The sequence below is a fragment of the Callorhinchus milii genome, unplaced genomic scaffold (genome assembly GCF_018977255.1).
Source record: "Callorhinchus milii isolate IMCB2004 unplaced genomic scaffold, IMCB_Cmil_1.0 Scaffold9, whole genome shotgun sequence".
NCBI lineage: Eukaryota > Metazoa > Chordata > Chondrichthyes > Chimaeriformes > Callorhinchidae > Callorhinchus > Callorhinchus milii.
In genome coordinates, this window is record NW_024704750.1 from 11,136,278 (window position 1) to 11,150,948 (window position 14,671).

The window sequence follows — 14,671 nt, forward strand, 5'->3', positions numbered from 1 at the left end:
TGCAGCCAAGCTATAAAAGGTGAACCTCAATCACTGTTGCTATTATCTTGTTGCCTGCACATCTTGAAAAGATGCAATGAGAGCCTTAAATCTAAACTGCCCCTGATTGTGTACATCCTGGGATAATGACCAGCTCCTGAGGAAATCATTAAAAACAGTTTGATAATTCGAGATTGGCATTCCCCCAGAGAGGGAGGCCATCACAAACTCAATATCCCACTGAATGTTTTAGGAAATGGTCTCTTGTGTGTGATAAAAATGAACACACAGGAGACCATTTGTCCCACCCAATCTATCCTGCTCTTCCACAGAATGTATACAATCTAAACCCAACTTTGTAGCACCTTATACAGTTTCTTTACATAATTATCCAATTTTCTTTTAAATGCTGTTGTTATCTTCATTTCAATGAATACTTGCAGCATAATACTTGCAATCTCCTTAATAATTGGCAAAGATTTTGCCCACAAATATACAGTCAATTCACTTTACAGTCTGTGAAGTGCTTTGAGACATCGAGAAGGCGTGAAAAGCGCTATATCAAATGCAAGGATTATTATAAGATATTTTGCTAATAGACTAACAATCACTTCAATCTCGATAATATCCACTGAGAACACCCATCTTAGAAAGTATACAGCAAGAGAGGAAAGGCAAAATGATAACTTTCATTCTCTCACCTATGGATTCTTTGGAATGAAGAACAAGAGTTTTATTTTGAAACCTTGTGGGAAAAGCGCATGTTTGTGGCAAGGGAAGTCATAACACATTATGTAATGACACATAAGTCATTACATTCTATTGCAACCATTGTCTCTTATGATAAATTTATAAATTAATAAATTGACTGTGCCAGTGAGATATGTGCAGAATGGAGCGTGACTTGACTTGTGCATCTCTGGGAACTTAATTGGAGTTGTGCAGGGCCCTGTCCCAGAAAGTCATCATTCTTCTCCAGAAAATGAATTGGTATTTTGCTTCTCCATCCCAATGAAACTAGAGATCTGACCTGCTGCTCCAAATACCTTATACCAAAAAACAAAGGGCTTATATAACCCCTTATCACACCAAAACATTTCAAAGTGGTTCAAAGTTTTCTGTAAAGTGTAGTGACTGCGTAATCAACCACAACTACTTGCATTTATACCATGCCCTTCACACAAGGTAGCATCTTGGAGTGCTTAAGGGCAAAAATAGCAGCCAATTGGCACACAGCACCATTCTACAAACAACCCTCAAGTCCTTGACTTTATTTTACCTGGAGGATTGCTGAAAATCCAGAAAAAATTCTCTTTTCAAATAGTTGCAAAGGATCTTTAACATCCACCCGAACATGCAATGAGACCTGTTTAAATGTCTCATCCGAAGAACGGTACCTCTGACCATGTAGCACTCGCCCAGGACTGCACTGGAGTATCAGCTAAGACAGAGTTCAGTTCACAGAAGCCAGGCTAATGTGGAAGTAATTCTTACCTCAATTAGATTTTATTGACAAACACTTCACAAAAGCATTTAGGTTTTCTTCCTGCGGTGGTTAATTATAGATAACCAGGACAATACCACTTCAGTTCTCTCCTTTTCACAATGTGAGCAGACAAAACCCAATTGCCAAGACACTTTCCTTTTGATTTTCAAAAGGATAAAGAAGCAAAACTAGAATTTATATTAAAAAATGAAGGCCCAATAAGAATCTAATTTATTTTTCACACCATGAAAAACATTTCAGTTATTAGCAGTGAGCATTAAATCTTTTCAGCAAGCTGCATCCAGCACTTGGCTGGGGATTCTGAATCGAGCTTTTGTTAACTGAAGCAAGAACTTGGGGGAAAATCAGGGAATATACATAAAAATGTTGCACAAAATGGTTACATTGTTAAAGATTAGATTTACATACCCAGCTGGTGAAGTATGCAGCAAGCTTTCAGGACAGACAGTTACACAGCATGGTGAAATACAAACTTTATAAAAAGACGATTTCAACTAAACTATGTCCTTGGCCCTCAGCTGATTCCATCTGTCCATCAAATGCAACTCAATTTAAAAGTCAACCCAACAATTACAGGTATAAAATGTATCCACAGATAGGAATTCAATAATATAGATATTAAATTTTTTTTAAAGGACACCTCTAAGAGGTGTGCAATGTTACCTTGTTCTTGTTACTTCTGTCTCTGGCTTCAATCTCCTCCTAAACAGACATCTCTTAAAAAACTACAACTTTCATCAAAATCGAATTTCCTAGTTCACCGCTATGTTTGTCAAGCACTTTGAGATGTTCTTCTATATCTGAAAGGCCCTATATAATTAAAGTTTCTGTAGTTGATTAGACTGTCAGTCAAAGCCAGTTTCAGTCCACAGGAAGAAAAATATGATATATGATGGGATCATCATCACTGCCAATGTTATCACTGTCAGAATTTCCGATTCTGTTTAAGTTCCTAATCAATAAATTGCACTGACTTCAGCAAAGGGTTGGGACTGAAGCCACTTTGAATTTCATTGCTGGTTTGTTGACTACTACTTAAACTCAACTTCAATGTTCGCATGGAAAAAATAACTTTCCATGCGGCAAACAGTTGACTCCCTCCAACCCAAAAAAGCCAATGTATTGCCTGTTCTTGACTATACACGTTGCCCGTTAAATTAACAGTAAATAAGCTGATCTTCAGAATTCAAATCACAATTCAGCAGATATTACTTCCTCCCTCCACCCCCACCCCAGTATCTCTGCAAAACTCTGTCCCAGATTTGTTGACGGATGACACGTGAATGTGGCTGAGTGAGCAGTAAAATTAAAAAAAAGTACATCCTGTGAAGCATTTTAGAACGCCCTAACTCAATTGAAATCCTATCCACCTCTCCGCCCTCCCACCCACACACATCCAAAAAAAGCATTCGTTCTTTAAATCCATTCCATATTGAAAGAAGAGAGATATAAACTAGATCAGACCAACTCACAACCTCAAGTGGATGGAAAAGAAAGCATCCAACCTCATTTACATCACAGCTTTCACATTGAAATGAATGTGGTTTTAAGTGAATCAGCCAGGGCAACAGAGATGTGCTGATAAAACGTCGATCCCACACCTCTTTAGAGGCTTTGTATGATATTCCTTGGCAACGAAGTGGTACCAGAAGGGACAACAACAAGATTACATTTGTGTTGCGCCTTTCTTGTCGGGAGGACGTCCCAAGGCACTGGATAGTGTATGGCATTTCAGAACCGAGCTGGGGTTGGGGGCGCAGGGGAGGGGAAAGGGGGTGGCCGATGGCATGGACGAAAAAGAGGGTCTTGAGGCGGAACTTGAAGGAGGCTAAGGAGGGGGCGAGGCGGAGTGACTGGGAGATGGAATTCCAGAGGTTGGGGGCAGAGTGGCTGAAGGCTCTCCCGCCAATGGTGGGGCAGATGGGTCGGGGAACATGGAGCAGGCCAGAGCCGGCTGAGCGCAGGGAACGGGTGGGTTGGTAGGGGGTTAGGAGGTCGCAGAGGAGGGTGGGGCGAGGCCATGGAGGGCTTTGTATGTGAGGACCAAGATCTTGAACTGGATCCTCTGAAGGATAGGGAGCCAATGAGTCGGGTGAGAATGGGGGAGATGGGGTCACGGAGTTTCGTGCGGGAGAGGACACGGGCTGCAGATTTCTGGATTATCTGCAGCCTGTGGAGGGAGGAGTTGGGAAGGCCGACAACCATGGCGTTTGCATAGTTGAGCCTGGAGGTGATGATGGCATGAACAAGAGGGGTGAGATAGTGGTGGTGTCGGGCGATGTTATGGAGGTGAGGGAAGCAGCTGCATCTGTGTCGCGCTGTTGACCCTGCCAACTGCAGCCATCTGTCTGCAGCGTTGACCCTTTACTTGCAAGAGAGAACTGCTCCATTGTGCATAGCTGTGCAAAGCGGAAGTCACTCCAATTAATGTTATTTTTGTTGCATAATTGGCATCTCCTGTAACATTTCATTTGTGGTACAAATGCAGGTGCGTTCCTCCAACGTGAACTGTACTGGAACAGACTTGGTAAATATTACCAGAACTTCGCGACTTAACTCTGTTGAATTAGTCAAAGAGATATGTATTAAGCATTTCTTTTCCCCGTCAGCCAGGTATCTGACACATGCGCAAATTCATCACCATGCTTAAGCGTATCCAAATCAAGGTGAGATTTTCACACATCCCACCTACACATGGAAGTAACATAGATAGATTGTTGGAATGGAATGTGCACTCTCTCCCTGGAGCGACACATCCTTCTTACCTGATTCCAGAAAGTATTATGCGCAGGTTGGCAAGAGCCAAGGCTTGGGGACCCGAGTGTGCTTTGGGGTACTGCTGGAGTCTAACCAGCTAAAACCTCATATCTTGCCATCGATATTGTTGTCCGGCAAGATATCCCGCTATCTGTCCAACCTGGACCACCCAACGGGTTAGGGTTTTGGCTTGCAAGGTTAATGGGAGCTGAGTGGGATGACTCCCTGCCTCCAGTGACTGGTCTTCCCTTCACTGTCCTGCGATGAGCCAGGCTGGCTGTGCTGTTATCAACAGTGTCCTGGAATACTGTGAACCTGCCTGGCCCAGGAACTACTGAGATCTAGCGAGCATCTGCCTTCAGTGTGGTGGGAGGACTTTACATGACAGATTTTGACAAGGTGTATGAAGGCAGAGAGAGCAAGGTAAAGTGGTTTTGGAAGATAATCCCAGATTGTCAATCGATGGCAGAGAAAGCAATGTGGGAGTGAGCATAGGACAGCGTTGGACCAGCCAATCTTTAACTTCTGATTCTGGCAGAGACTATACAACTAAATGATGTATGCATTTTGAAAGCTGAAAATGTTTCATTCTTCAAAAGGTTAACATGACCCAATCAAGAACTTCAGTGACTTTGCCAACTCTGAACAATCTCTGGATACTTTTTCTTTCCCTCTTCCTCCTCCCACATGCAAAATGCCACTGAGCACCCTTCCCTTGATACTGCTATAAGCCGTTAAGTTCTGATCCGTAATCCTGTATTTCACTCAGTTGACAGATGTAGCACTGTACTAAGAGGTAATAAAAATATGTCAACATTATCCTCCTTTTGCAGACTGTAGTGCGTGAAGTGTCAAGAAACCATCCCACTGTATATATTGGCATCATGCCAGCTGCAATTGCATACAAATGTCACCACAGGCTAGCCAACAGCATCCGGCAGATTTTAGTGCACATTAAATTCAGTACAAATGATAGAGAAATAGTTTACTTTTGATGGTTGTCTCGCACACACACAAAAGTATGTTTTTGTCCACTAAAATGGATGTGCCACAGGTGATCCTTCTGCATATATAATTATCAAAAAGAAAAATTCTCAGCTATTTATGCAGTACTGAAATGTGCTCTAATGTTGGCTTTTGATTTGTATCATTATTTGGTTCATCTACAAATGCACAGGCACATGTTACAGATAAAACTCCATAAAATGCTAAGAGATGTTTGATGCGATAAGGTGCTATATATCAAAAGCAAGGATTTTTTTAAAATCAACTGATTAAACATGAAGCAAGTAGAAACAATATTCCAAAAAAAATCTTTTTTTGGCTTCATAGTATTTCACAGTGGAATAATTCTTGGAATGAAATGCTACTCCTGCCTGTTATATTTCTTCACTTGAAGAAAAATACTGAGCTCAAAACCCAATATACCCAACTTACACACATACACACACAATTTCAGAGATCGTTAAAACCAAATAAAAAACCCCATAGATGAAGAAGCCATTTGTTTCAAACCCTTGCCTTTATTCCACATGAAAGTGGATAATAAATGAGCAGCATCAACTGAACTAATATGTATGTTTAGCCACTGTACTAAATTAAGTCTCTGCTATTTTATGAGTTTGATAATAAACTACTTCTTATTGTACATAACAAGATTCAATTGCATGTACGTGCAGTGGGTTGACAATTTCAAAATGCTTCATTTCTTCGCAGCTTGGTGGCTGCCCTCTTGGGCCTTCATTTATCTGCGGTTAAAAAATAATTTACTCCAAGTAATGATGGTCCAAGATAGCAGGCCATCACACTTCAACTGCGCTAAAAAAGCACTGCAATCCTGGAGAATTCACACCTTTGGTCTGATTTCTCTTTATGTTTGCAATCATTTTTGTCAGACCAAAAATAATACTTTCACAAGATTGGTGCTGTGATCCCTTGCTTTAGGAGTTTTGAACTTATTGTTTCCCAAATATAGGGAAATTAGCAGTTGTTTTTCATAATTTCTGAATCAGCACAAGAACGTAATAACTTCCGTAACTGCAATGAAAGTGCCTTGGGAAGTCCTCCTGACATGAAAGGAGCAATACAAGTGTAATTTGTTGTTGTTATTGAATTGTCTGTGTAAACTCTGAATATGGAAAATGAAGCGTACTTTGATTTGTGCGACTGTAGCAACTGAACTGAAGAAATGGATGCACAGAATCCATTCTGGAAGGTCGCTATTCTTATTTCTTGTAAAGTGACGTTTTTCTCCCCTAGCCCCAGCAATACTGAAAATCCTACCTACTCCTTCAAATACCAGGAAAGTTATGGTCTGAAAAAGAAAGCTTTTCTGGGTAGTTAATTAAAGCCAATCCTCGTTTCCACAGCATGAGCAGACAAAACCCAGAGATTTGACACTTCTGATTTTACAATGGGTTAGAGAAGCAAAACCTTTTTGCACTTTTGCTAAATTGGGCTTATGTCAGAAAGCTTCACCAGAAAAATAAAAAAGACATGGGGTAGAGAGGCTGCCTGAAACATGATTATCGTGAGCCTGTCAATGAAATAAGATACAATTTATAATTAGCAACAAAGACACTATAGATTGAATCTCAATCCCTAATTGCAATTGCTAAATCAGCAAGAATTACATTACATGAAGCAACAAAGGTCCACTGAGAAGTCACAAAACATCAAAGGCATTCTCACCTCCCAGGATTTTAGATTGGCAGTTGATGAACTCTGGCTTTTTGTCTCCAAGGTATCGTTGACAGATATTGTGAAGGATTTGAAAGAATGTGCATTTCTCAGAGGCTGTGCTTGCAACCCACTGGTCAAAGGCGTTTTCAAACACTAGGTCGAACTCTGGGCAATCCTAGAACAAAATAATATGAACTGTTAAAAGCACAGCAATGAACAATAAAACTAAGAGCAACATTACATCATACATAGATTCAGAGTTTGACATTATTTTAGAACCTTGAATAATTGCTCTGGGTACTCACAAGAACTTAGTTTACTGAGACAACCATCGCCAATGCTCTAAATGGTCAAATTCTAACATTGTATTCAAGGACGTACCTTCTTCCCTCACAAGATGTCATTGGCACACAAATGTGCATGCAAACAGAGATGGGGAGGGGGAGGAGAGGGAGAAGGAACAGAAGAGATGCACATGTACTCGCTCTTTTTCACATACACACACAAAATAAGGGTGTACACCGTTGCAGATACCAATTGTAACATTCCAGCTAAGATCACCTAATAGTAGCAGAGGGTCTAAACTGGGACTTTCTTATTATGTGTGGCTCAGTGTTACACAAGGCAGTGGGTACACAACTAAGTGAGGAGCCCCAAAATTACACGTTAATCAAGATTCGACTGTACACTTCAGCCCTATCGACTCACTCACCCGGTTGGAGTCGATGCCATTTACTTGTCGTAACTGATCAAGCATCCACTGTGATCTCTTCACAAAGGACGAGGATCCTTCAAACTGCTTGACTTTGGTAATATATACCAGTGATGGCTTCTTGTTGGTCACTACACAGAGACAAGAAACAGGTCATACACACACACAAAATACAAGTGCAAAAGCCAGCAATTAACATGTCCACATCTGCAAACCGTAACTGTTAAATAAGACACTGATTTGCTGCAAAAATGCAATGATGGTTATATTATTCGTCAGGGACATGCCAGCAAAGCCTACTGACTTACGGACGTTGATCCCTACCCCAGCTTGCCACAAGACAGACACATAAATCGTGATTGATTATAAATGACTGTAATATTTTACAGCACTTGTGTAAACGGTAGTGACTATGTAAGTGATCTGTACTACTTTTGTGGCTTACGTCGTCTATACAATCTATTATGTTACAGGCTTGTTGCATACTGCAGCCCAATCTCCACTCAGCATGCACTACAAATTACAGGAGCAAAGCATTAAGGTCCATCTCAAGAAATAGCTCTCCGTCTGATTTTCACTCATTTTTCCCCTCCCCAACCCCTTCGATTTCCACCTCGGTTCAGACGGCTAGCCAGCAGTGTTAAGCGCTTTGTGAGATTCTTCTGAGGTAAAAGGCGCTATATAAATGTATTGTATTTACTAAACACTTTCAAATTTAGAATTAATTTCAACAATATGGCATCCACTTCTTGATGTCAAGCTAATCTCAAGAGAAAAAAAATGTTACTCCTGCACAGCGCAATGGTGAATAACTAAAAATAAGAAAATAAATCTCTTATTTTTATGCAACAATATAGGGGCTACAGAAATTACAGTATATGGGCTAAATGCAAGAATCTGTTCGGAACTTGAGCGTTCGAGTGCCTGTCAAGATCCCAGTATTGTATTTCTGAGCAATCAGTCACACAACAATGGGCCTGTACTATCAGGCCAACCTAAAGAAGTCCTACTACAGGAATATTCATAATCATTTCAACAGAATATCCAGTATTGTATCTCCAGTACAAAGAACCCACTCCTCAAAAAAAAATCCTGTCTTGACACATTACTGTACACCCAAATTACAGCCCATTTATTTAGGGAATCAATTTAGCACTGCATGTTCAGTGGGAAATGGTATTATAGTCAGTAAATTTCAGGCTCGCCTCGTTCCACTATAAAAGGAGTAATACTCCTACAAGAATTAATGATGCCAAGCAGAAAAGGAAACAGAAAATTTGTCCTCAATGTTGTAAATCTTCCAACAAAAACAGAAGCAGTAGGAATTTAATGCAAAAATCCATTTGTTATTGACATCTGCTCTGACTTCTCAACGTGTTACAATGCAGTAGACAGTAACTGCAGTGCAGTACCAACAGAATATATTGAAGAGGGGCATTCAATGGGGAATTATGGAATTTATGAGTGAGGAAACTGGTGACTATTAATAGTCTTCCTTACATAAAAAGTAAATTCCATTCATGCAACATCTGCTTTTTGTGATGTTACAAGTGTTCATTTTGCAAACAACCGAATACATTAGACAGTATTTGCTATTAAATGTTTAAGTATGTGTAACATTGTTCATTTGTTGAAATAACTCTCCAAGTAACGCAGATGAGATTAGAATACCAATAACTAGGGATTCAGTTCCCTTCTCAAAACATATATTGTTTGGTAGTGAAGAGAATTCAACACCTTGAGCTGGATTTGGGTTCTAAGAAAATGTAATTCAGGATCAGGAACAACAGATGTAAAGAAATCTCACCACCTCACCCTTTTCTATGAATACATGATCAGTGAAACTGGACATCAATCTTATGGATTAAGTCTCAAACCAACCTCTTCAAATGCGCCAATTGCCACCTCTTTCTCCCCCACACAACTCCCTTGCTCAACTGCAACCAGGTCCCTGTAAAGCATTCTAAAATTTACTCCAGTTGAAGGGTGCTATACAAATGCAAGTTATTGCTGAATTACATCACTGTTTCCATGTTTCTAAAAGATGGAGCAAGTGCCAGAATGAAGGCATGAGCAGAGAGAACCTGTGTTTACACTGATCCAGCAATGCAATTCGCCAAGAAGCAAATTCTCTTAACCTCTCACTGTACACAACTATCCGTCTACAAAGTCTCTAATGAATCAGACCATTGTTCTTGAGAAACTCGAAAGAGAAAAATGTGAGGAGAGAACCAAGTGCTAAAAGAGAAAACTGCAATAGAGACGTAACCGAGGGAGGGGGTAAAAAGGAGTGAAGGAGGAGGAGGAGAAAATGGAAAGAAAGAGGAAGGAAAAGTAGAACAGAGGTGAAAAATGAAAGAACACTGAAAAAAAGGGAGAGCACAGGAAAAGAGGGAAAGAAAGAATATTTGATTTATGGCGGTCAAACTTCTCAATCTAGCACCATGCCAACAGCGGCACTGTGCTCTGAAGCAAATAAACACTCATCATATCAATGCTAATCCTTGTATCAATCCCAGTGTTGGTGGGTAACGATGTCACAAGTGCAGCACAATCCTATACAGGCCAGATGGTTGCAAGTCTACGTTGATCTCACTCAGTGTAATAAAATTGAGGTTGTAGTAATTTCTTTTGAAACAAATTAATATCACTTAAAAAGATATATATTGCCAACAGGAAGAGAAGGGCGCTAAAAGAAGGAAGGAGGGAGAGAAAATAGAGAGAAAGAGGACTTAATGGTACAAGGAATCTCTCTCACTCAGTCTTTGTAAAATACCCATTATCGTCTTCTCTCTCCCGCACTAACAAAATAAATGGTGTTGGTTGATCACTAGATATACATCTGATCCAAGTTGCCTTTACACTAAAGATCGCCTGCTTCATTTCAATTTATATGGCGTCATGTCTCCTTCAATGAAACCTTTTAAAATTGATTTAACTGACCTTTCAATAGTAGAAGGGAAATCACAGAAAGCTTGTGCAGCTTGATTTATGCTGCTTGGGGGTAGTTCAGGTAATTAAGCCTCTCTAAATGAAAGTGCATTGCATAAGCAGAAAGGGCAAACAATTCCTTACTCTACTGTGGTGTAGGAATTCCAAGTAGGTCTAGATTTAGTCTATTTGGGTAACATTTCAGAGTGTCCAGAATTTGGCATATTCTTAAATTATAATATTCACACTGTTATACTTAATGAAATGGAAAATCTCGCACTCAGTCTTCTTTGCAAAGTACCCAGCATCATCTTCTCTATCGCTCATTTACCAGAAGGATTATGGAGCAAGAGGTGCATTCGATAGTCTATTATTGCAGGCAGTGGGTAGGCAAAGGGAACATCTAAATGGCAAGGTAGACATTCATTGCAGTGGTTTTGCCCCTAACCCATGCCAGATTGAGTAAGCAAATGGGTGTATGCTCCAACCCCAATGCCAGATTATGCAGGAGTCAGTATCCATCTCTTCCCAAGCATCCCCCAGGTGAGGTTATATTTCTAATACTTTCAAGATTCAATATTCAAATTGAATCTTTTCCAGAATGCAATTGCTTTAAAAACCTAAACATTTGCAAACTCAAGATTCAATTCACTTTACTTCTTACCACCAGTCAATATAGTATACATATATATATATAAAAAAGGTTGCTGCTTTTAGACTCAGTCCACCTTTGCCTCCAGTACCCATTACTTTCTTCACTCCTCAAAGATATTTGCTTCTCCAGCTGAAGGGAATCTGTTGATGAGCAGCCTGGACATCCTCTAGAAGTCACGGACCTAACCATCACCATCAGGAAGCATCTTACTCCTCCTCCCACGAGATAGGAATAAACAGCTATTCTTTCCCCCACAAAACAGGCTGAGAATAAAAACAAGAAAGTGCTAAGAACGAGCAAATTGCAATCACTCCAAGCCTAGCAACTTCTGGGGCTCGGAAACTGAGACCACTACACCGAGACATTGTTCTCAATTTAGTTGGACAAACAGGACTTTCAAGGAAATTAGTTTTCTATATCTTAACCAGGTAATTCATCTCTTGAACTGTAGCACCTTCTATTTTCAGTCTATTGCATCAGCAACTGAAACATTCAGTTTCCTCTATCAGTTTGATCCTTGGTAATGCCAATTATTGTCACCCGGCCTTCTTTCGATGAAAGCACCACCAACAACTACAACATGAAGCTGCTGTATGGTCAGTGCTTCCATCCATGTTATATCCGCAGGAGCCTTCTAGTTACATATTAATTTCACTGGTCTTTGTTGGCGGTCAGATAGGATGATTTGTTTTTGGAAAGGAAAGGACAACACAGCCAGCAGAAACATACTTGGCAGGTCACCAAAGGTCACATACTGTTAATGTTTAGTCAGTTGAAAATCTTCCAAAACCTAGGCAAGTCTGCAAAATACAGCTCCTGAACCACTTAAGAGCAGTAGGTCCCATTCCCTTGGTCTGGCTGGTAACAAGATTCGCTGGTATTTAATGTTGTGATCATGTTTCTATTTATATGTTAACAATCAGATGAGATTATGTACAACATCCACCATTTCAGTTTTATCAATTTTTTACTGTTCCATTCCCTGTCACCAGATCGATCTAGATTGTTATTTTCAGGAACAAAACCAGGGAAATAATAAATAATCCTTACATTTGATATAGCACCTCATCATGTCATTGAGACATCTCAAAGTGCTTCACAGAATATACTGTAAAATAAATTGTCCTTACATATAGAAATAAATAGTACAGAAAGCAAGCAAGAGAAAGAGAGAAAAAAAGAAACTATTCAAGGAGAAATGAAAACGCACAGAAGCAAACGGTGGAACAGTAGGGCAGATTTTGAAGAATTAACACATTACTTTTTTGCTTTCACATACATCAAGGAAAACCCAAGACGTTTCAGTTTGCATAGCTCCCCAGTGCATTTGCTTTTCTATATATACAGGAAAATAAGGAGAAAGTAGAGCCTTTTATAACATTATAGGGTGGGGGCCATAAAATCTCAAATGTTATAAAAGACCTAGAGGAGAGCAGAGTCCAATATGGTTCTCAGAAATCCATATTTTTGCAGGAGTCACAGTATAGTGAGCAGCATTGGGAAGTCACACTTATTTGGAGCTATTTTGGAGTGATTTTGCCGCATAAGGAGTTATGGGTGAATAAAAATCTGGACTAGCCCAAAAATCAATGCATAAAATGATGAGTACATTCACACGCAGGGAATTCTTGTAATGTGATCTTTTCATATACCCTGCCATCTATGACTTGTTCAGGTGGATGTTAAAGAGCCCATGGCAACTTTAAAAAGAGGAGTTTCTCCTGGGAACTAACAATCCTCCAAATCAATTGTTTCTTCACTTCAATGAATGCTGTCTGTGGGACCTTGTATGTAAATTGGCTGCTGTGTTAGCCTACAAATACAGTCTCTTATACATAACTATATATATATATATATTTAAAATAAATTTCAGCATGGAGCCCATCTGCCTGTTGAACCTATACTGGTGACAGTTCCTGTACTGGAGCCAAATGCTCTATACCTAATTCCCTGTTTTTACCCTGTGCCCTTTTATATAATTACCCATTAAATGACTGCCCGTAAAATAAAATTCCAGTCTAGTAGAGTTCACATTTTAATGATTTTATTTGGGTTTTTCAGATTTGGAAAACCCCTGGAAATGCAGTCAGGAAAGTAAATCTGTCATGACCAGTACCAGCTGATGGTTAATAAGAGGCTGCCCCTCAGAGTGTGTCCTGTCAACCCCTGAAACAGAGTGACATTGTCAGGAGCTGTGCAGGAGTCTGTGACTTGACTATTCTATCTTCCCCCAGCTCTAAATGGGAGGGAGGGAGGAAGAGAGCAAACAGCCCATCCCTTCCAGGAAATGAATGTTCCCCCTCCCACCCCCCAGGAACGATCAGCACACAAGATTCATGTCAAACGCAGGAGAGTACAAAGACTGGCAGAACAATCTGTAACTGCATAAATATGCAGAATGGAAATAAATTAAAACAGTCAAGCCAAGTGGTCACGTGCGGCTACGCCAGAACAAACAAGAATCTGCAAACTAGCAAGAGGCGAAATCGAACCCTTATCATCAGCAAAGTGAACGTTCCAATCCTGCAAAACTTTTTCAGATTTTTTGGAAGATATTTTTATATGGGAACAATTATTCAAAAGTTCCTGCAGTTCATCACAACTCACATTAATATTATCTTGTAAAGGTTAAGCCCAATAGAATTAAATTGGCTCCAATTTTGTAATAAGCAAAATCCACATGTGCACATCATTCTCCATCTTTTCCCAGAACACTTGGATTGGAGTTGAGTGGCATTTATCTACAAGTAAATATAAATAGAAAATGCTCTCAGAGCTAGCTGCACATCAGTAGATCTAGTACTAGATTGCTACAACACTGCCACAATCGCACTGTTTTACAGGGAAACAAAGCTTTGTTTATAAATAACTGTGCCACGAGCAGAATTGAAATTAAATAAATCATCATCATACTACCATTGGTCATGTAGTTTTACTGGTCCACATCCAAAGGGCGTGTTCTACAAAATTAACCCAGAATAGTGAGCACTCCTTAATTTCTACCCACAAAAGGTAGATTGCAGTGAAACAGAAACCAGTCACCATGACACGGGACAAAAGTACACAAGCAAGAGGGCTGAATTTCAAAACCTCCAAAAATTCACTGCAGCATGTTTAAAACATTTTGCAATGTGCAATCTTTCAGAAGCATTGACTCACCTTTAGTCACCCACCCCTCCGAAATCTAACCCTCAGATCAGGTGTAAATCCTCGACTGTTCAGTGCCTTGTGATGACCTCCGACGTGAAAGGTGCAATACAAATGCTATTTGTTATTGTTGTTGTTAAGTTGGCACTTTGGCACAGTTGAAATTTTGCATGAATGTTTAGGGAGTTTGTTCTGAGGATTCATATTATGACGCAAGTTTGGCAAACAATGTTATAACCTCCTGTACTAATCTGTGGTTTGATCAATAATCATTTACAGGGGTTAGTCACAAAACGTGGAG

At 39.9% G+C, this 14,671-nt stretch overlaps 1 protein-coding gene across 5 annotated transcripts in view; it reads right to left on the bottom strand.

Moving 5' to 3' along the window:
* The window catches only part of stxbp6 (syntaxin binding protein 6 (amisyn)), an 86,491-nt gene that overhangs the window by 15,537 nt on the left and 56,283 nt on the right, over nucleotides 1–14,671 (bottom strand). For 3 of the 5 annotated variants that reach the window (XM_042337847.1, XM_042337848.1, NM_001292150.1), the window contains 2 exon segments: nucleotides 7,638–7,768; nucleotides 6,935–7,100 (listed from right to left, as the gene is read on the bottom strand). The exons of 1 other annotated variant lie outside the window; for it this stretch is intronic. In XM_042337847.1, the coding sequence (XP_042193781.1) occupies nucleotides 6,935–7,100; nucleotides 7,638–7,768 (297 nt within the window). 5 annotated transcript variants of the gene reach the window in all.